The following is a 27,049-nucleotide window of genomic DNA, read 5'->3' on the forward strand; positions in this document are numbered from 1 at the left end:
GCGCGAGTCCTGGAGCTCGGACTCGGCGAGTTTGTCCATAACTCGCCCGACTCGTGAGTCATGCAAGTTATGCGAAAAAATTGCCGAGTCCAAGTCACGAGCTACCAAAACTTGTTGAGTTTCACTCGACTCACCAACTCGGGAAACTCGCTTGACTCGCGGCAAGTTTTGATACTTTGCATTTTTTATAAACACCCTTCTTCGCATTGAACTCGCATTGTGACATTGTGAAATCCCAATGAGATTACACTTCTCTATCGGGGAGCCGGAAACAATTTTGAACAGTGGTGCAATCGAGATTTATAAGAACCCTATCATTAGGGGTTTTAATTGCCTTGGTATCGGGGTCATACCTATTGACACACTCCAACATCAATTCTGTGCATTATATGGCTATTGGGAAAGCTGTTGCCTTAAGTAACTCGCTTTCGGCCAATTTCTAAGTAACAGGATGTTTGTCTAGTTTTTCTACCCTCCTCCAAAATTCCTTTAGATCTATATACCCCAATTTAGTAGCTGCTACCTCGAGTAATGAGCTTTCTAGCCAATTCAAATATTCATACCCCAAGAATTTGTATTTCATGTTTAAAGTTCTCAGAGAAATTTGGGCAGAACCTCCCCTTTTCACAATTGCTTTCTAATTTTCAACTTTAAAAACCTTAGCTTTACGGAAAATGAGCTTTGTAATGGTTTCAGAATAACCTACCTCCTTTGCAACAATGGCAGCAATGCTGGCTTTATGCACTAGACTTGTACTTCTGCTTGTTGCCCTCTTTAATGCCCAATTAATCTTTCAAATGAAACTTTTAGAGTGAAGAAAAAGGAATTAATAACTTTAATTTTAGCGATGCATTCAATGTCCACCCACTTTGACTCTTGGTAATTAATGCTTAGCACTCCCCGAAAGTTGCATCACCACTTCGGCTTCAAATTGGTTAGGATAACTTGTCAAGTTTCGCTAGACTCAATGCTGGATTTATGCAATCGACTTGTACTTCTGCTTTTTTCCTTCTTCAACTCCCAATTAATCTTTCAAATGAAGCTTTTACAGTGAAGAAAAAGGAATTAATAGCTTTAATTTAGTGATGCATTCAATGCCCACCCACTTTGGCTCTTGGTGATTAATGCTTAGTACTCCCCGAAAGTTGTGTCACCACTTCAGCTTCAAATTGGTTAGGATAACTTGTCGAGTTATGCAACAAGTTTTAAAACTCCTTCTTGGCTCCACTTAATGAAAGTTGAACACACTTCACTTCATCTTTACTTCTTAAGTTTGGAAATGAGTGTCGGGCTCCGATAGGTTTTTCTAACTTCTTCGCAACCCACCCTTGTCTTGGTTCCATTTTGTTACTTTAGCCTTCTCATTCTTTGCTTTGAGTATGAATTGAATGGTCACACTTTGACATGGGTAGGAATCCGCTTTGGTGTCCGACACTTGTTTTACAACTTGGACTTGACAACTTCGACTCAAGACTTAAACACAAAGATCAATAAAGGGACAAGTTTGGATTTGGGTGTTGGGTTCTGACAAGACATTTAAAACTTGAACTTTTTGAAACTTTAAACCCAAAGGTTAAGTACTAGATGACATATTAGAGTCCGACATGACTTTTAAAACTAAAGGTGGGAACTGCTAATGTTAAAAACACTTTCATGAAGAAAATGTAGGAGTACTGAAAGGCTTGTTAGACTCCAACAAGAGTTTCTAACTAAGACAAAACCTTGATGCACTTCTAAAAATGACTAGGCGTTTGGATTCTTCATTGTTTAAATGAAATCATGTACACACTAAGCCTTGAATTATCATATCCAAACCCAACGAAGAAGAACAAGGCTAAAATTTCAATAGGGGAGGGAAGCTTAGGCAACATACTCATATTACTCGAATTCCCTATCCTACACTTGGCATCATTTGTCTACTCCTTTCCGTTGGTATAAGTTGTCCGCATTTCAGTTATATGGATTTACTACTTACTAGTCATCCCCTCGACCATAAGGGCTGATTCGTACTATAAGTTTGTTTTCTAGTATAAGAGTTGCATGAGTCTTAGATTTTAAAGGATATTTTGGAGGAAGTTCTTTTCTGCCTTCTAGGATTTCCCAGCATGGCCTCTCCAACCTTGGTTTGCTCCTTGGTGAGCATTATCATTCTATTGTAGTGATTGATGATATCTTAGACAACTCTACCTTAGACAACCTAGATATGTAATGAAGTTTCCTTCTATTCTTCATTGGCAGATGCTTTCAGGTCTCTTGTTTTCTCTTTACTACTATTTGTATTTATTTCCTTACCACTTGTGTTAGTGGAATGGTGCTTTTTTTTCTTGTGTATTTTTATTAGTTTGCTTCTAGGGTTGTCTAGTCCCAGAACTTTCTCTTGCTGATTGTTGTATCCTTTAGTCCCATTGACTTGTTTTTGGTCATCTATGGACACGAATATAGTCTCTTTCTTTCTTTTGAAACCCATTTTGTTCTCTATCCACATCTTTCTGTCAATTTGATTATGTTTTTGGCCTATTTTTGTGGGGCAAGGTGCTATCACTTTAACTTTGGTGAACTTACATGCAACTCCATTCGCTAGTGAGATGATTGCCTCATTTCAACCCATCTCAAATTTGGGGGTGTGTCATGCATCCATAGATATTCTCGATTGCTTAGGTTGTAGAATGACACATGAAATGATGCCCATCCTTGCACATTACTCACTTTTGTCTATACATGATGCTTTACTTTGTTTTGTCATTAAATCCTTCTAGTGCTCCCTTACCCACAATCTTGATCATAGTGGAAGGTGCACATCATTGTTATTGTCCTTGCCACTAGAGGTTCAGTGCTCTTGGGCTCTAGGAAATGTTTAAGGTGGGTATTTTTCTTCCTCTTAGGATTGTCCAGCATGACTCACTTTTCACGGAATTTGCCAATGGATATCATTATTCCCTGTGTTGGCCCTCTTGCAATGGTGTTTGATATTATTTATTTTGTCTTGAACCCTGCTAAGACACATGACAATGTTGGTTTTCAATCCCGTCCTCCTCCTTGAATCTTCATCAATGCAATCCTTCATTGAGAGGTCCTCTCTTTAGTCCATGTGTGTATTTAGATCATTTGGTTTGGATTTTTATTGCTTGAGGTCTATTCCCTTTACTCATTTTTATTATTTTATTTTAGTGTTTAGATAAATTGGACAGGCATTTTCCTTATATTGTTATCTGAGAAATTGAAGTTTTGTGAATTTTTCAGGAGAACCAGGGAGAGTCATTCGTGATCGCTATAGAACGGCATCGCAAGTTATAAAGAACCAAGTTAGTAAATATTGTCCATCTTTACATTATTCACATATTGCTATTTAAATATATAGTTATCAATGTAGGATGTTTACCATTGATTTCTTTTTTTAATTGTAGTTTCTGCTCCATTTTTTCTTAACATTTAAGACATTGAACTATTTGTGAACAAATATTTTTTGTAATAACATTAAGTTGGAAAAATTGCACTTAAATTGAAAATGTTATCTAGAGATCAGCCAAGTTTGCTTCCTTATAGACCTACCCTAACATTTTCTAGAAGTCCTTAAAATGACATTTGTGTTGAATTCATTTGACTGTTATTCAAGAAAAAAAACTATTAGTATGTTTGTGTGCTTACCCAAGAGCTAAGTTACCGGTTCAGGTTCGAGGGTTCGGTTCGTAGGTTTAGTCAAAAGGTTTTTTTGAGTTAGGTTTGTCCATACAAAAACATATAAAAAACTGAATATATATATATATATATATGTGCATTAGTAATTCAGTTCAAAATACACCACCATATTAATAATTAAATAACATAGCAAAATACAAAGTGGTAACTGGTTATTACATACCTATCCATATCACATAGCATTGTTGAAACTAATGTATCAATGTTTGAATGAAGTTTGGTTCCACATCAAATTATAATTTCTGCCATAGCATATTATATTGCTGTTTTTAAATTCTCTTTTATCACAACTCTGCTGATGGTGGGTTGATTGTACTATTTGAAGTAAGGGTCAAATTTTAAAAAGGAATCAAAACATATTTAATAAATGCTTATTTCATATTACATGTTAACTATTGCTTGCCGCACTTAAAAGGAACAAGACATGAGATTAATCTAACACTATTTCATTTGGTCTCCTGATCCTCTTTGTTAATTGCAACCTTTCAAATCTGATATATTATGTAATAAGAACCGTGTACCTCCTAACACAAGTCATACAATCATTGTTCCTTCTATATATATATGGGTGTGTATGGTTCATCAATTCCTATCCTAGTTGCAACTGCTAATGTGTGGTTTTATGTACTGTACAACTATTATTAATAGTTGTTTCAATTTGTGAAATAATCACAGCTTACTTAGGTTAGTTGTACCTTGTAAGATTTTTTGGTGGTTGAGAAATCACTTGATTGCTATATTTCATGTTGTGGAGCCTATACCCTCGTTGTGACATCATATTGCAAGTGATACATTATTTATTTGCAGCTAGCTATACCTTAAGCAAGGGCTCTTCTTTATCAATTTTGATTGCAACATTTCCTTTCATATTTATTTGTATTTCCAATCTTTCATATTATAGTTATTAGATGATTATTGAATTTAGTTGTTGCTTGTTGACATATGATTTAGTAATGCCTCCTTCTTAGGCTAGTCAGCAAGGGTGGCTGTTAGCCTATTTCCTGAGATCTTGTAGGTTAATTGGTAGTGCTTAGGGGACTCCAATGATCTTGGAGAGCTCTGTTTCAGTTTTTCTTGGCTTTTGTTGGTGGTGTTGAGCTCGGTTGGTAGTTTGGATTGTAGTGATGCTTTTTGAAGTATTTTTGGCCTCTTGGATTGTTCTCCACACTTGGAGAGCACATCTATTTTTTGGAAGTTTCCAAGTTGGCATTAGACTTCATCCTACATGTTGTGTTGTAATCATACACACCCCATTGCAAAAGGGGACCCCACTTTTTGTTGCTAACCTAGTGTTTTGTTTGCTTAGTTTTAGTTTGGCAATAATTTCATAGGCTTTAGCCTTTGTTTGTGAGAAGGGTTTTTGTCTTGTTAGTCCAAAAAGAGTGTATCGATCAACTGTTGAAATCTCTTAAAGTGCAATGCCTTGTCCTTAGGGTCTGATCAGGTCAGGAATTCAAGTTTCGAGTTTGGAATCCATGAATAAATGTTAGGATTGAGAAATGTGAAAAGTTGCAAAATGTTGTCAAAGTGCATCGAAAGTGTTGTCAAGGCAAGTGGTCAGGAAATTGAAAATTGAAATGCAAAGTGTGGAAAGTGAGAAAAATCCAAGGAATGTGATACCAGGACTTGGAAAATTCCTTGTTTTCCAACCTTGACAGGAGAGGAAAATAAATAAATTTTGTGACAAATCCTTGGACAAAAGTGCAATTTTCAAGTGAAATCCTAAGTTCAAGTTAGGAATTCCAAGATTAAGGTTCAAATTCCATGATTGAAGTTTGGAAATTCAAAATATTTAAATTTCTTGTTCAAATGTGGAATTCCAAAGTTAAAGTTCAAAGTGCAAGGTTTAAACATGGATTCACATTCAAATTCAATTTACCCTTTGGCAAATTCATGGATTTCCTTTACAAGTTCATCATTGCGTTCACTTGTCCATGCACAACTTGGAAACCCACCTCAAATTCCTTGACAATCCTTATCTAGCGCTCAATAATCCTTAACAACCTTGGTCGAGCGCTTGATTGTTCTGGATAACCTTTCTTTGTCCTTGAGTGACTCTCATTTGCACCTTTATTTGTCCTTGTTTAGTCTTGAAATGCCCCTCTTAGTCCTTGAACAAGGATAAATCCTGCTCATCTTTGTCCTCGCATAAGGTGAAATCCCGCCCTTTGTTGTCGCTCTACAACATGGATTTGCCCCCTAAATCCCACTTCTCTCATTTGCACCCTCATTTGTCCCTGCCACGCCCTCAAACCCACCTTCATTTGTCCCTGCACACCTTGCAAACCTGGCCTTAATTGTCCTTACACAAGTAAGAAATGCGCTTATCTGTCCATGAGCATATGGAATTTTCGTTGGGCAGTCCTTGTCTGGTCTTAAAACCCGCCTAGCTGTCTTTGGTGCCTTTAGATGTGCTCAGCAGTCCATGATGAGGCGATAAATGTGCTCTCTATTCCTTATACAACACCTGCTAGGGTAGAGATTAGGTAAGCATTGATCTGGTAAACTTCAGGAAATGAGGGAAAATTTAAGTTTTAAAAAGTAAAAAACAAAGGATAAAGCATGGCCAACTTGACATAGGTCAGTCCAATTAAAAAGGCAAACAAATTTTTGGTTAAGTTGGCCTTCATTTCCAAGTGTGAGGTGCATGTAAGTAAGGATAACAAAGTTTCATTTACACGATTCAAAAAACACATTCAAGAGCAGATCCAAATCAGGAGCAGAGATAAAGTGCAGATTTCAAATCAGACTAGACAATTTGAGTGCATAACAAAGAGGTGGTGCAACTCTAGCAGATTGAAGGTGATTTTAATCAAGGAAAATCAAAACACCAGACCTAAAGGAGGTGAATTTGTGTAGGAGTTAGGTACAAATCCAAGTTGCAGAAGCTAGATTCCAGAGGAATGAAGGTGAAATCAGAGTGAATTGAAGGGCAGAAAGGTACCAAACCAAGTGCAAAAGAATCAAGTTTAAATAAAGTCTTGGATGTATTTAAGAACCTAGAAGAGAAAGAGCGAGTTCAACAGCAATAACAGATGTAATTCACATTAATTCAAGGCAGAATAGAAACACTGCCAACTGACCAAGTCAGTGTGCAAACTATCACTTAATAAAAATATTAAAAACGGACAAATTGTCTGAAACCCCTCCAAAAAGAGTCATAATGAAATTCTTAATCATCTGAGCTCATTGCAACACTTGTTATCACTGGATTAGTTGGGTTGAACATTCACCAAACTGTTGGCATTGAGTTGTCATTGATGTCAACTGTTATTGCAGGCTACCGGTAGAGGTATATCTACCTGGTATGAAGAAGATTGATCAGGCATAAGGAAGATTAGCATGAAGGCTTGTCAACCGGTATGGTGGAAGACAAGTAGGTATTGCGACTGTCAGTGACATCATCGGTAAGAGGTGATATGAAGTTGTGTGTTGGCATGACAAGATGTAACCGGTATGAAGGCTGGCTATTTGCTTGTGATAATGTTTGTGATAAAGAGCCAGAGTGACAAAGAGATCACAAATCACCGTAGGTGAAGCTGTGCTACCGGTATAGTGTACACTACCGGTTAGCAGCAGGAGAAGGTCTCATTGGTAAGGGCTTGTGCCGGTATGAGTTTGATGAATAATCAAGTTTAAATTGACCTTGTGTCAGTGAGTTGAGTATATGCCGATGTGATGCCACATGGAGTTGATGTGGTGAGCATGCAAAGGTCGGTGAAGTTTCCATCGACATGGTTGTTGGAGATGTTAGTCGACATTAAATGAAACAACCGCATATCATGGGTCGATAACAAATTGATGCGGCTCGAGGAAGAATGAACGACAGAGAAAGATTAGGGAGTTGTAGGCGCTTGGATTGAAGCAAGGAAATTGGATTGCAATAGGACCTCGAGAAGGAAACAGCTAGGTCATAAATGAGTTGACAGATTTCTAGGCCGGAAATCATGGTCGGGTTTGCTATTTTTGGTAAACATATTTTGGACTGATGGAAAACGCATGATGGCTTATTCCTCCAATGCAGGTGTGCAATCCAAGGTGGATCGGATCAGATTGGATGCAGATTTGGTCGAAAGAAGGAAACCCTAGCCACCCTTTGTTTGAATTAGTTTTTGGCAGGAAAGATTCAATTTAAATATGGCGACCTAAGACAGATAGAGTTGCTGCTGCTAAAGGGTAAAGAAGAGAGTGAAATTGCTGTCTGAGAGCCGAAGAGAAAACACTTGAAGTGTTTGTGAGTGAAGATTGTACCGGTAAGGAGAAGCAGGGTAAATCGGTGTAAGGAACAAACCGATAGAGTGAGCATAGAATGCAGAGGTGACAAACTGAAAGAAGCAGTACATGATAGAGAGTGACCAAGTGCGATTTGAATTCAACATAACAGAGGGAGAGCTGATTAAGGAGAGTTAGAACCAGCAGGAAGGCTAAGCAGTGTGTGTTGAGTTGATATAAATCGGTAAGATAGAAACCGGCAATGCAAAGCTTTGAAAGGTTGCAAAACTTCATTTGTAGCAAGGATCCAAATTGTTTATCTGAGTTTTTCATATTGTTGAGTGCAGGGGTTGTAGCCTATAAATTGTGTAGGGGTTGGTGCTCCTTGGGTTGGTGAACTAAAATTTGTAATCAAATCTTTTCATTGTGAGGCTGGATTGGAGTAGAAGATCTCCAACAGCTATTCTCACTGTGTTTTTTTCCACATTGGGTTTTCCCATACATCTGTTGTTGTGTGTTGCATCTTCATGTGTGTGATGTATTAATCCTTTAGTTATTTCTCCTACACACACTGTTTGCATTACTTTGGTAACCGGTCTGCATCTTGTGTATCTCATATTGAACCAGTATAGCTCTGATTAAGTAAAAACTGTTCAAATCATTGATTCACCCCCCTCTCAGTGATCCATTTTGTCCAACAATTGGTATCAAAGCCTAGGTACCTGTTGACATGTCTAAAGTCGCATTGTTGCAAACTCCATATGGCCAACGCAGAATAGAATAAACCTGCTGAGTATCCTATCCTCTCTTGAGATAAGGAAATCCCTAGTGCTATTTTCTACGTTTGATCAAAGGGGATAACCTCAAGGTTTCGTTTGTCAGGTCTTGATTGCGGGATTGCTCAGTGGTTTGATGTGTTTTTGTTGCAAACACAAGGGGGACTTATGGTGAAATAGGCAATTGCTGGATGAGTTACCCAAAACTTTAATGGTCTTGCTTATCAAATGGTTTAAGTTGGGTTGATATTGTTTTGAATAGGACTGCGGATTCTCTTGGTAAAAAAAAGGGAAAAAGGAAGGATAGGGAGAGAGAGAGAGAGAGAGAGCTACAGAAAATATAAATTTTAACTAAGATAGCAGATTTAGTGAACAGACAGACACCTCCAAATAACTAAATTAAGTGTTACCAGCCATTTAAGCACAATACTTGCATCAATCTAGTGCGATCTTCAAGGGAAAATTGAATTTTCATGCTATTAAATACAACATCAGAACTTTGACATTCATTCAGTGAGCATTCAATAACCGAACTAAGCATATGAAAGGTTTAGATTAACCATACAGAGGGAAAGACAATCAGCCATTCCCTAATGGTATGAACAATGAGGATTCTATCAGATGTTTACTTAGAAAATGCTATATAAAAGAAAGAAACGTAACTGAAAATCCTAAATTAATGAAGGAGACCATGCACTCACAAGGAAACTTGAAACAGTCTTAACTTTGCATTAAATCCTGTAAATTTCGCCAGAGCTTCAGCAACAATCCAAAAACTTCTTACAAAATGAGGGAAAACCAGTCCCTTAAATAGGCTTCAAAAATGGATGAATGGCCAAGATCTAATCTAAACAAATGGCCCAGATTCATCCTTACAAAAGGTTACCCATACCCATAAATGGAGGGTAAATATCAGCAACTACCCCAAAGGGAGTAATAACTACCCAAAAAGGTAATTAAAACATATCCAAAATAATCTAAAAAGGTGCACACACATAAAGTTTACATTTAGTTGACTTGGAAGTCAAATATGACCCTTTGGCCAAAAAGTGCACTTTTCAGAATTAAAAAGAAAAGAGCACTTTAGGAGAGCACTTTTTCTTTTTCAGTTTCATGTTCCTTTACCAAAAATTGATCCTCTCCATGCAAATATTCTTGCCACAGGTCTCGGCTTGTTGTACGTTCTTCATGAACATATCTCTGGAACCTGATGCATAACTGGAACAACAAACCGAACTGAGGCATAAGGGGATGATGAATTTTATACTACATGCTCTTGAGATAATGATCTATGCGTTTCAAACCGTCTTGCCAGCTGGACCTACTAGCCTCAAAGCTCAAAATATCAGAATGTAATTTACTAGCAAAATCTAGGTCCTCTGTAGAGTAGGCTATTTTATCCATTTTTAATATATCCTCCTAGTCTGGCTCTGGATTATGGGATCAGACAGACTAATTTGCCAACCCAAAACCATAGATTGGAGGATTATTCCACCAAGGTCCCTTGTGCTCTTCAGAATTTCCTCACATATCTCTTGCTCTTTGTTAATAGTGGCCTTTGTGTCATTCTTCATGCTGATGGTCCAGTACCATTCTTTGAAAGTGTTAATGTCGTGGGGGTCCAAGATATCGGGCAGTGTAGGAATCCGTGGATGCGTCCAAAAAAGAGCCATCATGAGGGGAAGAGTTGTAGTAACAACTTCATGAATTATGAGGCATTCCTGCTTCATCTCGTACAATTTGACCAAAACGGTTTCTCGGTGGTGGGCCATTTTCTTTACATCCTTGATGATTAGCTCTCCCTTTTCCTTAAGGTCTCACATCCATTCCCTGACGGCCTTTGTAGTATCCGGTACTCCTTCAAATTTTGTTGTGGTTCTCTGTGACAATGCTGTTGAGGGAATGTGGGATTCAGAAGCATTGTGCAATGGTCTCAGGAGTTGATCGATGTATCCCTCGGCTTGCTCGGCACGAGATCGATACATGTCCTTTTCAGCTGTTATCTCTTCAAGTTGCCTGAGCATGTTCTGTACTGAATCCTTGAATTCTTCCTTTTCCTGTTCCTTAGTGGCTCGTCCGATGGGGACAGTCGTGATGCTATAATCTGCCAGTGTGATCTGATCTACTGGCTTGTCTATAGGCGGGGTGGCGATGTGAAGAGCACGGTTCCTTTGCTCATCGTTGGTCATTCTGGAATATGCCTTTGGCTTTTTCTTCCCCTTGGCTTTAGCTTGATCTATACATGAGAAGATGTCCTCCAAATCGATGGGTGGCTTTGTGGCGGCTTTGCGCTGACCTCGAGCAATTAACCATTCCTGAGGTACAGTCTGGGCTAATGCTATGGTTAAATTTTCACTCTGTTCTTTGATGTTTTCAGCCGTCTCATCACAAATTTGTAGCTGCTCAGTTATGGGAGGAGTGGAGGACGTGTCAAGCTCTTTGCTTGCAGCAGAGTTTTCTCCCACTTCACTGAACAATTGTCTGGTGCCTTCGTGTGATGGTTGCTCTTTAGTCTTTTCGAGCTCATGGGTCTCCTCTGTCCTTTGCTCTCCTTCAACGGTAGAGTCATCCTTAGTAGCATTGTGGAGCAGCAATTCATGGCGGCTTTGTTGGGTAGGTTCACGTACTTCGATCCCCTGAATGGATGGAATCTCTCCTTCCTCAATTTGGTTACCCGGCTTGGCCGATTCAATGACTCTTAGCTCGACATCTAGCATGTCGGGTATGAGAGGGTCATCAACTCCAAATGCATCAATATCGCTTTGGGAAGGTGTCGCAGGTATATAATCTAGTTCTACTACATTGTCGGATGAACTGGGGTCCTTTGACGATGAAGTGACCTCTGGTCTCCTAATGGGAATCTTTTCCCTTCTTGTTCTCTTGGATGTCTGAGTTCCTCTGCTGGCTTTAGCCTTCTTCCTTTTCCCAGGCTTTTCAATTTCTTCTCTAGGTGCATTGGAAGTTCCCTCATCTTCGGAGGATTGAGAATCAAGGCTACCCATTAAGTGCTAAGTGAACTGGATTCCTTCATGAATTAGTCGCTCAATCTGCTCATGCAACCATTGGTCCGTATATCTTCCTGGGGCTGCCATGACTGCTTCAAAATCAGTGATTGGGTCTTGCGACCAATCAACGCCTGGCAAAAGATGTCTTACTGCCTCAAATTCCCGGACCTGTAGGCAATTTCCCAAATCTGTGAGTTGATTTGGGACCCGACGATATTCATAGAGTCGCATCTGCTGTACACTCAGCCTCGAATACTCACGCCTCCGGACCTCATAGTCATCAGAGCAGTTCTTCCAATAATCTTCAACTGATTCCTTTGCTCTATACCGCCTGCCATAGGCCCTCTTTGCCAGATTGTCATGATCAAAGCATTTCCTTGGAAAATGCTCCTGTAGGCCATAGGAGGCCAGCTCTGCGAAGGATTCCTTTGCTTGGGTGGGGGTCTTTAGATGGACATCCTGGTTGCCTATAATCATGGGGAATGCGAATCCAGCCTGCTTGCTGTCTCTGAATAAGATGCCGGCCGGACGTGACTGCCTTGTGACCTCCATAAGAATTATCTTGTCGGTTAGGTACCATGGAAGCCAGAGAGGGGCACCATCAAAGCCAACTATTCGGATGTAGGAGAACCTTGGGAACTGGATGAACCAGGCTCCGTATCTCTGTACTAGAATAGTAGCTTGCTCCGAGAGCCTTATGTGTAATCCTCCCTGGATTAGTGTAAGAACCCAACTTGGCTCTCCTCTGCTGACTGTTTCTTTTGAATGCAGTAGATTTGAATTTGTTTTGGTTTTTGAATGTTTATGGATTTTTTTTTGTTTTTTTGGTAATAATGAGCAATGATACAATACTGAAATAAACTCCTATGCTTAAAATAATACTGAAACAATAATATTACTACTGGAATTAATTTACGAGACTATCAAGGGAATGTTTGTTCTGTTTTATGGCCAATATGCCTGAAAAACAAATTCATTGCAATGTAAGATAAAAACCTGATTTTTGCTGTCCCAGTAGATGAAAAAATCTGCAAACTGCAAATTTTAATTTTTAAATTTTTTTACTATTCATGCGGCACTGTAGCAGTCCATACGGCGGCACTGTTCACGCGGCACCGCAGCAGTCCGTACGGCGGTACTGTAGCAATCCATACCATACTTGTTAATCACCAAAATTTCTTCAATAAATCTGCAATAATTTCTCATGAATTTATTCTTCAATTCTGTGCAATTAGATGCAAATAAGACCTCTGAATGAAGTCTTCCTGAAACCAAATATCACTGAATATTTCATCAGCTCAGATGGGGAACATTGAAGCAACTACGTCCTCCAATGGTGGCTGAAAACCCTAGTCTCCAGAGCAAAACCCTTTCAATTTCACAAATACCAAAATAAAAAATAGCAATCCTCCCCTTCTTTCCAAACTCAACGCTATATATCCTTTTTGCAAATTGTACCTGTTGACGTGTATTTTGTACACCATCATACACAGAATAAAATACCAATAGGCATCTTATCCTCTCTTGAGAAAATAGTCTCTAACTGCTGAAGATCTGCAAAAAGGATCAGTTAGATGGACTCCAAGGTTCTTTTATGTAGGGTCTCTACGTGTGGACAAGCTCCAGTGGTATGATGTGATTTGCTGGAATCACAAGGGGACTTACATTTGGTGATTGAATTTCCGATCTACTTTGCTAGAACACAAGCTCTTACTAACTTGGATTTGAAAAAATGGAAAAAGGATAAGGGCGAAGAGAGGATCTAATCCTAACACTAAGAATGTAGGAGCAATGATTTGATTTTTGATGAAACTCCAACTAGGTCTTGTTTTGACATCAATGGAACATCTACACAAGGCTAGTGCGATCTTCTAGGGAAGCTTTATGATGTTCAAATCATCACCGCAGGCATAGATACCATCCAAGTTGATGCATATCAATGAAGAGGCGACAAATTGAAATTGAGCTTAAGCTGAACGATTCCAGTCGACTACACAAGGCAAGTTTGCAATCAACAAACTGCTAGTAGTATGGATGTACGAATTCCACCATCAATCAATCACATTCCCTCCATTCATTTAATCATCTACCATCTAAGATTGAAGACTCGACAAGAAACCATGCAAATTGCAAGAAACGACATATTTCACCATTACTTCAATGAAAATGGAATTTGTTTACAATCAATGGCAACAATTACTTGCCTTGTCCTCCTATTCTACTCTAATTGCTTCCAACTATTCTCTAACTATTCTAACTATTTACAACTCTCTCTAATAATTGCTAATTCTTTCTAATTAGCCTTTACAAATGAAATGCCTGGGCTTATATAGTGCCCACAATACAATTTGATGGCTTAGATCAATTCAAGATCAATGGCCAAGATTCAACAATGAAAAACCCTAATTAGGGTTTGTTACAACCATTACATAACATTTAATGCTTGACCAATGATAAAATTGTATTGCTTGGACACATGTCCCTTCTAGAAAAATCGACCAATGGATAGCCGGGGTAGGTACATCGGAGTTTGTGCCACCTTCCATGAGTTAAGTACATTGAATCTGGACATGCTGAGGTGGACCATACCGACTGGAGGAGCGATGACTAGGATGCCACCTCATCTGACACTTGTAGCTTGCTAGATATTCAATTTGATGTCGTTGAGAGGCTATCTTTAATTAACTCTTGTCCTAACTCCTTTTGTCCTTGATGTGCAGGAAGATGATGTACCTCGCCTTGTAACGTTGGATTGAAAGAGGTCGCCCCTGTCCTAGTTTGATCGTCCTGGCGAAGACCGTCCTGATGAAGACCGTCCTGGATCCGGCTTGATTTTCCTTGATGAGACCTCCATTTGATGCCTACACAACATTTCAAAATTAGTACCATGATTTTGCAATACATAACATAAATTAGAGAGCAATTTTTAGGAAACTTAATGATAAGTCCTTTATTAATCATTTCCTAAAAACGATTGAGCTAAGGGAAAACAAAATTTCAAAATTCAAAATTTAGGCTATGACGATCTACATTTGAAATCAAAACAATAAAACCAAATCGCCATACCTCAATAGAGAGCTGAACTCTAAAATGCAAAAAATAAAGGAATTCGCCCAAGCAAAATTTGAAATTCGATAGTCTTGATGTGATCTTCAAAAGAACGTTCCTCTTATCAACTTCGCCACCCATCAAGTCTTGGACGTGATTTCCTCTTCAAGTTAGCAATTTCGCCATCTTTGATATGTCCTTGACGTGATCTCCAATGCCTTGGACAAGTTCGCACTTCCTTGGATAGTACTAACGCCTTCCTTTGGATATAAATTCGCACCTCCTTGAACACAACTTCGCACTTCTCCCTTTGTCTTCCTTAAATCGCACTTGAGATGATAAAAATGATAATGTGAAAATAAAAATCTTTCACCTCCCTTATATAAGCGCCTCTCATCATTCACCCTAAGGCCGACTTTTGTGAAATAAAGCAATTTTAAATGATTTTTAATTAAATAATAAAGGCCGACCTCCCTATCTAAGCGCTCCTTTTGATTTTTATTAATTAATAAATAATTAATTAAATGCCTTTATCATTTAAATTGACAAATTCGATTTTTACAAGGCAAAATAATTAATTAACATTAAGCGCAATATTTAAATGCTATTTTTAATAAAATATCGATTTTGTTAGCATTTAAATAAATTTAAAAAAATGTGTTTTAAGCGCCAAAATGAAAAAGTGAGAAGATACGTACCTCATCGCCCTGGTCCCTGACTGGGGAACAGGAGCGATCCACCAACTTGGTCTTGATCCTTGCATTTCGACGTCCAAAGTCTCCATCCTTACGTTGAATTTGGCATTTTGGCTAGGTCCTTCGAGCTTGATTGACTTGTTTGTGTGAACTAGTGTTCTTTTAAGGTGACATCGCCCTGGTCCCTTGGAGAGGGACAGGAGCGAAATTCATCATTGTGAGCTTGTTCTTGTTTATTTCAACTTAGAATTATCTTCAACGCGCGTAATGACGTTCTGTCGATCCTTGTGGTAGCTTGATACTTGCTTGTCTCTTGAAATCTATGCCTTAATGGAAATATCGCTCTGGTCCCTTGGAGAGGGACAGGAGCGAACTTGGGCATTTGGGTCCCTTGTTGACGTTTGATAATCTTCAATTTGTCTTCAACGGGTTTATTTCATCGTCTTCCTGGCCTTCAAACATGAACTTGACTTGATTTTTGCCTGAATTTTGCCTTATGAAGAATATCGCTCAGGTCCCTGGGAGAGGGACAGGAGCGCATCGCCTTGGTCCTCCCGAGAGGGACAGGAGCGAAATTTGACTTTTCGCACTCTCTATCAGGATAATTTTTATGGAATATAACATTGAAGTATAAGTTTTCTTATACTTTAAGTTATATTCCATATATACTTTCAGGATGTTTGAGAGTGGTTTCAAACCTCCAGGAGTTATATTGCAAAATCTAGTTTTTGGAGGTTTTTCAGTTTCCAGACTTAGTCAAATTTCAGGATCAGGACATTCCAGACTTAGCCAAATTTCAGGATCAGGACCTCACTCAAGCCGGACTTGCTACCCTGTTGATCTCCCCAACAGCACTTCAAGTTATATTCATTTGATAAAATGCACCTCTTTGGACCTTTTCACATTGTCAAGACGTTAAAATCTTGCAAGGACGAAGCAAAATTGGATTTGTAGCTCCGGTCCTTCACTGAGGGACAGGAGCGATTTTTCCCCTGGAGGCATTTCTGTGTTCATGAAAATCTTCAATTTATATTCAATGGAAAGATCTCGCCTTTCTCCATCACTTCCAATTCGTAATTCATCTTGACCCTGCAGGAATAGTAAAATATTTGAAAACGAGCTCCCGTCCTTCACTAAGGGACAGGAGCGATTTTGCTCCTACAGGCCAAAATAACATGATTTTACACATTTTAACACTTCACAAGGCGAAAACAAATCATTTGAAATGCCTAGGATCAAAAATCAAAAATGTCAAAATTTGGTCAAAAATATTCAATTGGACAAAATTCACATTTCATCTTCAACACTTAGACAAATTTAAGCTCTGCATTCAAAATTCCAATTGAAAATAGACCATTCTGGCGAATTCATTTCATTCAAAATTTGCATTCTAGAAAAGGAAATTCAAAAAGCTCCCAAAACCGACTGGATTCAAACCAAAACCCTAAAAAGCAAAGCGAAAACGAGCAAAAAACATGGGTCCCCATTTGCAATGGGGCGATGTGTGAAAACGTCACAACAGTACCCTAATCCTCTTAATTACAATTTTGCTTGTAGTTTCATTTAATTTCACTTTGGGTGTCAAAACGATTTTAATCATTAAATGGGCATTTAATTTTAATATTTCAATAGTCTGGCTCAGATAATTTAATTAAAAACATGGCCCCGTCTAATGATGAGTTGACCCTCAAGTTAAGTGATTATAATATAAAGTCACTTTATAACTTTATTATTAAATCACTTAATAATAAATGCTAAGTTATTCAAACTTGTCTAACTCCATGAATATTTTGAATTTAGCTATGCCGTCTGAAACTGGAGCTCACTAGTTGACCACCCATTTGACCGTGATGTCTGCTAAAAATAGCAGGGGTCCATCTCCAACTGCTAAAAATAGCTTGGCCAAGCCAAACTTAAAGCAAAACTCATCATAAACAAACTCTGGCAACCCAGAAGTGTACTCTGCTCTGTCCTCAGAAGATCTCCACGCCAAGGTGACCCTCTATCCAATCCTACTAGCCTACGAGGGTCTTTGATAGGCTAATCACAAGCTAGAGTGATGTCTCTAGCTAGAAGGGGACATCACAGTCCGCCCTCCCTGAAATTGCTTGTCCTCAAGCAATCTCAACTCTGGATGCTGTAAAATCTCCTCGCTCTCCCAAGTAGCATCCTCTACCGGCAAATCCTTCCACTTAACCAAATATTCCCGGATGGTACGTCTCCTCAAGTTCCTTTCTCTGAAATCAATGATAGCCTCTGGTATCAAAACAAGTTTTCCCTCATCATCCAGGGGTGGTAGTACTGTAGAAGGCACAATATGATGTCCTAGCGCCTTCTTGAGGCATGACACATGAAAAACGTTGTGCACCTTGCTCTCCGCCGTCAAATCTAACTCATAAGCCACCTCTCCCACTTTCTTGATAATCCTAAATGGACCATAGTATTGTGGCTTAAGTTTCTCGGCACCACTCTTCTTGAGAGTGGATTGATGGTAAGGTTGCAACATAAGATACACCATATCTTCAACCTCAAAAGTCCGCTCAGTCCTCTTCTGATCTGCATACTGCTTCTGGTGATTCTGTGCCTTAGTTATATTATCCTTGAGAGTCTTAACAATGTCTTGACTCTCCTGTAACAAATCACCTGCACTGGGCACTCTATTGTCACTCAAAAGCAGATCCATAAAATTGGGTGCCTCATACCCATACAGGGCCATAAAGGGTGACATCTGAATAGACATGTGATAAGTGGTATTATAGCAATACTCATAGAGATAAATCCACTTTACCCATGCCTTCTGTTGCCCTGCTATATAATTTCTGAGATATCCCTCCACCCATTTGTTCACTATCTCCGTTTGACCATCTGTCTGAGGGTGGTAGCTAGTACTCGTAGTGAGCTCTATCGCACACAACCTGAATAGCTCCTGCCAAAAGTGACTCATAAACCTGCTGTCCTTGTCACTCACAATGCTCCGAGGTAAGCCATGTAATCTGAATATCTCCTTGAAGAACAACTCTGCCACCTGTGTAGCAGTATATGTAGCAGTGATTGGAAAGAAGTGTGCAAACTTCGTAAAGCGATCCACAACCACATATATGCAGTCCCTGCCTTGGGCTCTATGCAGTCCTGTGATGAAGTCCATAGACAAACACTCCCACTTCTTATCAGGAATCGGAAGTGGCTGAAGTAAACCGGCTGGATAGGAGTGTTCTTGCTTATTCTGCTGGCAGGTGGGACACTCCCTAACATACTGAAGTACCTCTGCTTTGAGCCCTTTCCATGTGAAGCGCTCTCTAATCTGCCGGTATGTCTTGTAGAAACCAGGATGTCCTGCCATAGGTGAATCATGAAAAGATTTCAGAACCATCCTCCTCACTGTTGATCCTGGAACCAAAAATATTCGCCCTTTGTAAATGATGAGCTCATTCACAAGGCTGTATCTACTGTCCTGAATAGTCCCATCTATGAATCTAGCTGCCCAAGCATCCTTTGCATACTTTGCAAGGATCAAGTGTCTCCAATCCTTCGATATGTCTGTCAATAAGCTCAAATGGGGCCTACGTGATAAGGCATCAGCAACTACATTTTGTGTCCCCTTAAAATATGTAATGTCAAAGTCATAGGACTGTAACTTGCTGACCCACTTCTGCTGCCTATCATTGAGATCTCGCTGCCCCAAAAAGTATTTTAGGCTATTATGGTCAGTTTTGATACAAAATTTGCTAGCTACCAAATATTGCCTGAATATAGCCAAAGCATGCATAATGGCTAACATCTCCTTATCATATATGCTGAAGCTCTGCTCTGGCCCTCTCAATTTCTTGCTCTCATAAGCAATAGGGTGCTTCTCCTGCATAAGCACCGCTCCAATGCCCTCTCCAGAAGCATCACAGTGTAGCTCAAAAGGTTTGCTGAAATCTGGTAATGCTAACACTGGACAAGAAGTCATCAACTCTTTAAATTTCTCAAAACACTCCTGTGCCTCAGGAGTCCACAAGAAAGCTCCCTTTCTCATCAAATCTGTCAAGGGTGCTGCATGCCTAGAATATCCATCCACAAACCTACTGTAGAAACCACATAATCCCAGAAAGCCCCTCAACTGTGTAAGGTTCACCGGTGAAGGCCACTTCACAATGGCACGAATCTTTTCAGGATCCATGCGTACGCCCTCTGCACTGATGATGTGACCCAAGTACAACAACTCTGTCATGCCCAAATCACACTTCGACTCCTTTGCATACAAGGACTCTCTGCCCAATATATCCAACACCGTTTCAAGGTGAACCAAGTACTCCTCCTAAGATCTGCTGTACACCAAGATATCATCGAAGAAGACAAGTACAAATTTCCTCAATTGAGGATGGAAAACCCGATTCATTGTTGCCTGAAAAGTAGCAGGTGCGTTAGTTAGCCCAAATGGCATAACTACAAACTCAAAATGGCCACAATGACATCTAAAGGCTGTCTTCTCAATGTCCTGCTCTCTAACTCTGATTTGGTGATAACCTGATCTCAAATCTATCTTCGAGAAGAAGCAAGCTCCATGAAGCTCATCTATCAACTCATTGATCCTAGGAATGGGGTACCTGTTTTTAATTGTCTTCCTATTAAGCACCCTATAATCAATGCACATCCTCAATGTCCCATCTTTCTTCTTCACTAAGACCACTGAAGAAGCGAAAGGAGACTTACTTGGTCTAATGTGGCCCATAGCAAGTAACTCCTTTACGGTTTTCTCAATTTCATCCTTCAACCTCTTCGAATGCCTGTAAGGTGTAATCATGATGGGTTTAGCCCCCTCCTCTAACTCAATGATGTGCTCAATACCCTTGTCTGGTGGTCTACCTGGTGGAATGTCACTGAACACCTTAGAGTGTTTAACTCTAAGCTTCTGAATATTAGGAGGATATTCAATCTTCTGCTGTCCCTCCCGTGATGGCATCAACATGCACTCTGCTGCCCACTCTACCTGATCATGTCGAATCAATCTAGCCATCCTTTGAAAAGAAACCATCCTGAAATCACTGTCCCTGATTGCCTTAAGAATATGTGTCTTCCCATTCACTTTAAACCTCATCTCCATCTCCTTGAGGTTAAGAGTGAACTCCCCAATATCATGCAACCAACTCATCCCAAGGACTATATCTGTATCTCCCATAGGCACAACATAGAAATCTGCCTTAAAGTCATAATTATTAACTTTCAATGGGAGTCCAGTGATCTTACGGTCACATTTGAGGACATAGCCATCAGCTACCCTCACTCTAATTCCCCCAAACTCCTCTGTTTGTATGCCACGCTTCTCCACCATCCTAGCATCAATGAAATTATGAGTGGCACCTGTATCAACCAAAGTTATGACTCGCTGTCCAGCAAGCACTCCTCTCATCCGGAATGACCCTTCCTGCTTGATACTTGTGAGACGAGCTTCCCTAAGTTGTCCATCTCCTTCCCCATCCTTGGACTCCATTTTAGACAAGTTTTCAGCCTTGTCTTCCTCTTTTTCACCATCTATTTCCTCTATATCAGACTGCTGATCTGAATTATCTGATTCCGTTTCCTCATAGTATGCCCACATAACTCTGTTAGCTTTGCCCTTTGGTCTAAGAGGACAATCATGGTTTGCATCATAGGGTCCCTTACAGTAGAAACATAATTTTTCTTCCTCAAATCATTTAATGTTTCCCTGTCAAAAGGTGCTGGAGTTTTATCTTTAGAATCATTTTTAAAATCAGTCCTCTCTGGTTTTTTATAAAATGGTTTGTTATCCTTACTAGAAGATGCTCCTTTGGACTGAAATTTGTTTGTTGGGACTGCATGTTCCATACTTCTTGCCTTTTTCATAGCTTCCTGTAAAGAAATAGGATCAAATGCCTTTATCCAACCTCTCAGTGGTTCGGATAGGCCCTCAATGAAAAGAACTATCAATCTACGCTCTGAAATGTTTGGCACCATTACTGCCAACCGCTGAAATTCACCAATGAAATACTCCAAGTTGCCTGTTTGTTTCAGCTGTGCTAAGTCCCGGAAGTAAACCTCTGGATCTTTCTTGTCAAATCTTTCAACCAACCTATCCACGAAGTCCTGGTACTCTGTCACCTGATTATGCTGAAGTGTTACCATACCATGGTACCACCAATCATGTGCTACTCCCTCCAAATGCAAAGTGGCGTATTTGATAGCTTCAATCTCTGTCATTGGCCTCAGTGCCAAAAATGTGTCAAGCTTATGAATCCAAGCTTGAGCTGTCATCTTACCACTCCCATCAAATGTAGGCATAGTAAGCTTGCCTGTAACCCTATTCAGCTCACTATTTTGACCTCTAGGCCTCCTATCCTGTCTGAGTGACCTGTAATGCTCTCTCCTCTGATTAACAAACCTCTCGAATGTCATCCTCTCTCGCACCTGTGGAGTCAATAAATCCCATTCGTCATTCGCAGCCATGAGGATATCTGCGAACATCTCCTCTCCTGGTTCTCCTGTAGGTGCTACCTCAGGCTCATCTCTAATGAAGGTAGGACGTGTAGGCCTGTCTGCTGTCCTGGAATGAGTCCTATGAGCTCTAGGTGATCCCACTGCACTTCTGTTATTCCCTTGCTCCTGATTCTATCTGTCTTGTGGGTTCATGCGCTCAATCATGGTGGTGAGTGCCTGCAAGGCCTGAGCCATTTGCTGCTGTCCTGTAGCCATTGCTCTGAAAAATTTCCTTGTTTCTTGCTCCTCATTCCTATCGCCTCTGGGTTGGCTACCCCCTTGCCTGTCACCCATGGTGCCCGGCTGCCTGTCAAATTCTTGTTCCCTGTCAAACAAAGCTCGCCTGCGAGTGTAATATCTATGAGAACCAACCTCAGGCGGCTGCATGTGATTGCTAAACCCTCAGGATGGCAAGATTTAGCTCTGATACCAATGTAAGAACCCAACTTGGCTCTCCTCTGCTGACTGTTTCTTTTGAATGCAGTAGATTTGAATTTGTTTTGGTTTTTGAATGTTTATGGATTTTTTTTTGTTTTTTTAGTAATAATGAGCAATGATACAATACTGAAATAAACTCCTATGCTTAAAATAATACTGAAACAATAATATTACTACTGGAATTAATTTACGAGACTATCAAGGGAATGTTTGTTCTGTTTTATGGCCAATATGCCTGAAAAACAAATTCATTACAATGTAAGATAAAAACCTGATTTTTGCTGTCCCAGTAGATGAAAAAATCTGCAAACTGCAAATTTTAATTTTTAAAATTTTTTTACTGTTCACGCGGCACTGTAGCAGTCCGTACGGCGGCACTGTTCATGCGGCACTGTAGCAGTCCGTATGGCAGTACTGTAGCAATCCGTACCGTACTTGTTAATCACCAAAATTTCTTCAATAAATTTGCAATAATTTCTCATGAATTTATTCTTCAATTCTGCGCAATTAGATGCAAATAAGACCTCTGAATGAAGTCTTCCTAAAACCAAATATCACTGAATATTTCATCAGCTCAGATGGTGAACATTGAAGCGACTACGTCCTCCAATGGTGGCTGAAAACCCTAGTCTCCAGAGCAAAACCCTTTCAATTTCACAAATGCCAAAATAAAAAATAGCAATCCTCCCCTTCTTTCCAAACTCAACGCTATATATCCTTTTTGCAAATCGTACCCTAATCCTCTTAATTACAATTTTGCTTGTAGTTTCATTTAATTTCACTTTGGGTGTCAAAACGATTTTAATCATTAAATGGGCATTTAATTTTAATATTTCAATAGTCTGGCTCAGATAATTTAATTAAAAACATGGCCCCGTCTAATGATGAGTTGACCCTCAAGTTAAGTGATTATAATATAAAGTCACTTTATTACTTTATTATTAAATCACTTAATAATAAATGCTAAGTTATTCAAACTTGTCTAACTCCATGAATATTTTGAATTTAGCTATGCCGTATGAAACTGGAGCTCACCAGTTGACCACCCATCTGACCGTGATGTCTGCGAAAAATAGCAGGGGTCCATCTCCAACTGCTAAAAATAGCCTGGCCAAGCCAAACTCAAAGCAAAACTCATCATAAACAAACTCTAGCAACCCAGAAGTGTACTCTGCTCTGTCCCCGGAAGATCTCCACGCCAAGGTGACCCTCTATCCAATCCTACTAGCCTACGAGGGTCTTTGATAGGCTAATCACAAGCTAGAGTGATGTCTGTAGCTAGAAGGGGACATCACATTTAGCCTGTCCAGGCGCATTGTGAAGGCGTCGTTGACGCGCTCATACTGGCCAACTGCATAGGCCGGGCTGTTCTTTTCCCTCTGAGCTATATCCTGATAGTGGAGCTGTGGGTAACAATCGTATACCTTTACTTGATTGGGTCCATTCCCAATTTCACCTTTCATTATTAAACCTGGCAGTGGCTGGTTCCTGGCGAACATATAGACCAAATAAGAGGTCATAGTGAAGTACTTCTTAGTCTCGAGTTCAATTAGCTGAGTGTGGATGTTGTCGTTTATAATCTGGGCCCAGTCAAACTTGGACTTCGCAGCGAAGACTTGCTCTATGAAATAAAACATCCACTCTTGAAAGTAGTTGGATTTAGGAAGTTCCATAACCTTGCTGAGCAAAGTGACCATGTCCCCATGCTCATTGTGAAAGTCACTTCTTGGGGTCTTTTTCCCAATTCTGACGCTTGGAGGTCTTCTCTCCTTGTACCACTCTTCATTGATCAGTGTTCTGCATCTGGCAGGATTCATATCATACGCCCCCTACGCTTCATCTATAGTCGTGGCCGTGGGATTGTTTGGGAAGGAAATGTCGAATGCGTTGCCAATGGCTTTAGGAGTGAAATTAGCGAGGGTCATGTTCTCAAGGAGCACCAATCTGGAACCTGGCTAGTAATGCCGAGCAGCCTCTACTACGAACTCATACTTTTGCACTGCTAGGGGAAATCCTGCCACTTGGGCGATGCCACTTTCCATCATCTACCTAGGCCTGCCGTAGGCATTAGGGGAGAAGACTTGGCTCCTGAAATCTTGGATATCGATATGACCTAGGTCAGTATCATCGACATTGTCCCAGACACTCTGAACTTTTGACTCCCTCAATCCCCCTCTTTGATATTGGTACTTCATCCTTTCGACTCGGCGAGGGATATCTGATTTGTATGCTCGCGATGTCTCAGCTGTAGCAGGCATCTTTGATGATTCTACCACTGATTTAGGCATTTATCCTACACAATCGGACGCGGATTACGAGGCGATATAAAGGAAGTAAGGTGGGTTAGATAAAGGGTATACCAGCATTCAAAAACCGAATTAGAACAACATGATCTTGTTAATTAAAAGCTTGATTGATTTAAACCCAAGTGTTTATGAAGCTTTCGATTGTGGATTTACATTTAAGCATTTTCAGGATCAATTTTCAAAATGGACAAAGCTTGAGAAATTTTCCTAAGTTTGAAAATGCAATTTTTGGGTTAAATCTTAGGAGTAAATTCTGATTTCGATTGCTTTGCATGACGCCTTATAAACGAAAAGATGCGATTCTCAAGATTTAAGCATTTTAATCAATTTTCTGCACACACATCTATCCAATTTGCAAATGCTTCAAAAGATCGAGAGAGGTAAAGCGTACTTACCTGGCGAAAATGAACGGTGAGAATTTGCACGATTTGCAAATTGGAATGGGAGGCCTCTGCAATTTTGAATTTCAACGGTCAACTTTCTAATTCAAATTTTCGTGGCTACGGTTTGAAAAGAATTTGCAATTTTGAATTTTAGACTTAGCGATTTACCTTGGGCGATTTGCGAGTTTAACTTGGGCGATCTAGTTGAAACGTGATTCTGAAGAGGGGTTGTGGATGGCAAACTTCGGGGAATCGGAGAGTTTTGAGGACCATTTAAAACTTTAAACCTTCTTTCATATTTACCCTAAATCGCGATTTTCGGCACTCTTAGGCATTTTGCCAATTTAAATACTTCGCACTTTTACCCTAAAATGCGATTTTCGGAGCTGAGGGTTTTTGAAAATTTTCGCGTGGTTTGACCACCTTTGCCAACCTCTCAACCTCCGAAGAAATCGCGATTTCTGGGAGTTGGGTGCGGTTTGCAAAACTTCGGTGTTTTTGACAATTTTGCAAACATTTTACCTTTTCCATGCTTTTTACCTTCACGCAATTTTCGTTTTTTTTTGACTTCTGCGATCTTTAGCTAAGTTCGGACCTTTTGACAATTTTGTCAACTTCGACGACTTCTGGTGTTTTGCCAATTTCGCAATCTAAGTGCCTTTAGTGAATTTCGTACCTTTTCCAACTTTTGCCAATTTTTCAGACCTTTTTGGTCATTTGCAAACTTTCTTCTTTTTGGTGTTTCGGCCTTCAGGTCCGAATTTCGGCCCTTTTGGCCATTTTGTCAACTTTTTCATTTTCTTACATTTCGGCCTTCAGGTCCGAATTTCGGCCCTTTTGGCAACTTCCCACATTTTTTGGCATTTCACTTAAAGGGTCCGAATTTCTACCCTTTTGGCCTTTTTGCCAATTTTGTCAACTTTCTAATATTTCGGACCTTTTGTGAGTTTTGTCAACTTTCTTAATTTTTTGACATTTCGGCCTTAAGGTCCGAATTTTGGCCCTTTTGGCCATTTTGGCAACTTCCCACATTTTCTGGCATTTTAGCCTGAAGGGTGCGAATTTCGGCCCTTTTGGCCTTTTGGCAACTTCTTAATTTTCTCTCAACTGGCGAGAATCGTCATTCATACAAATCTCGCAAACTTATAAAAACAAACATCATGTAACCCGTCTCATCGTTTTACGCGAAAACTGGCAACTTTGGGTCCTCATGCGACCTTCAGACGCGTTGCTCTTTACTTGGCGGAATTCGCCTGTCTCCATCATCCTACGCCTATTTGAGGTGTTTTACAAGCTTAAACAATCTCCTGGAATTTACGCCCGAGGGCTCGACTGAGACACTGGTTCCTTCGCACAACTTTATCATCTCACGGACTGATCGCAGGCTCGCTTAGAAGGACGTGAGAGGCTCTGCGCGGAACTCAACAGGGCGAAGACGGAAAGGCCCACTAAAGGAAAGGGGACCCTGTCGGCTACAGGGAGCGTGTGCAACGCATAACAATACCCTATTTTGTCGAAGCGTTCTCTAGCTTGGGTAGATCTTATCAAGTGTTCACAATGGCAAGAAATGAATTAGCCACCTCAAAAGCCCCTATGTTTGATGGTGTCAACTATGCCTTTTGGAGTAGAAGAATGAAAACCTATTTGTCCTCTCTAGGTTGTGATGTATGGATGTCGGTTGTGAATGGGTATAATGTCCCTAATAATCCTCCTACTGATCCAGATGCTAAGAAGGAATATGAGAACAATGCTACGGCAAAGAATGCTATTCTGAGTGGGCTATCTGATAATGAGTTTGTTAAGGTCATGCACTGCTCATCTGCCAAAGCAAGGGATAAGTTGCAAAAAATATTTGTAGGCGATGCTAAAGTCAAGGAAGCCAAGTTATAGACATTGAGAGCACAACTTGAGGGTTTGAAGATGAGAGATGAAGAGAAGATTGCTGACTATCTCCAAAGGATTGATGAAACAACAAACACCATTAGAGAGCGAAGAAATAAAAGATGAGGTGGT

At 40.0% G+C, this 27,049-nt stretch overlaps 1 protein-coding gene across 1 annotated transcript in view; it reads left to right on the forward strand.

Moving 5' to 3' along the window:
- Positions 1–27,049, forward strand: part of LOC131048761 (ribulose bisphosphate carboxylase/oxygenase activase, chloroplastic) — a 211,590-nt gene that overhangs the window by 119,276 nt on the left and 65,265 nt on the right. Inside the window, exon 6 of the mRNA XM_057982829.2 lies at positions 3,241–3,302. Within this exon, the coding sequence (XP_057838812.2) occupies positions 3,241–3,302 (62 nt within the window). The remainder of the gene's footprint in view (positions 1–3,240; positions 3,303–27,049) is intronic.

This window comes from Cryptomeria japonica, chromosome 3, assembly GCF_030272615.1.
Source record: "Cryptomeria japonica chromosome 3, Sugi_1.0, whole genome shotgun sequence".
Lineage (NCBI taxonomy): Eukaryota > Viridiplantae > Streptophyta > Pinopsida > Cupressales > Cupressaceae > Cryptomeria > Cryptomeria japonica.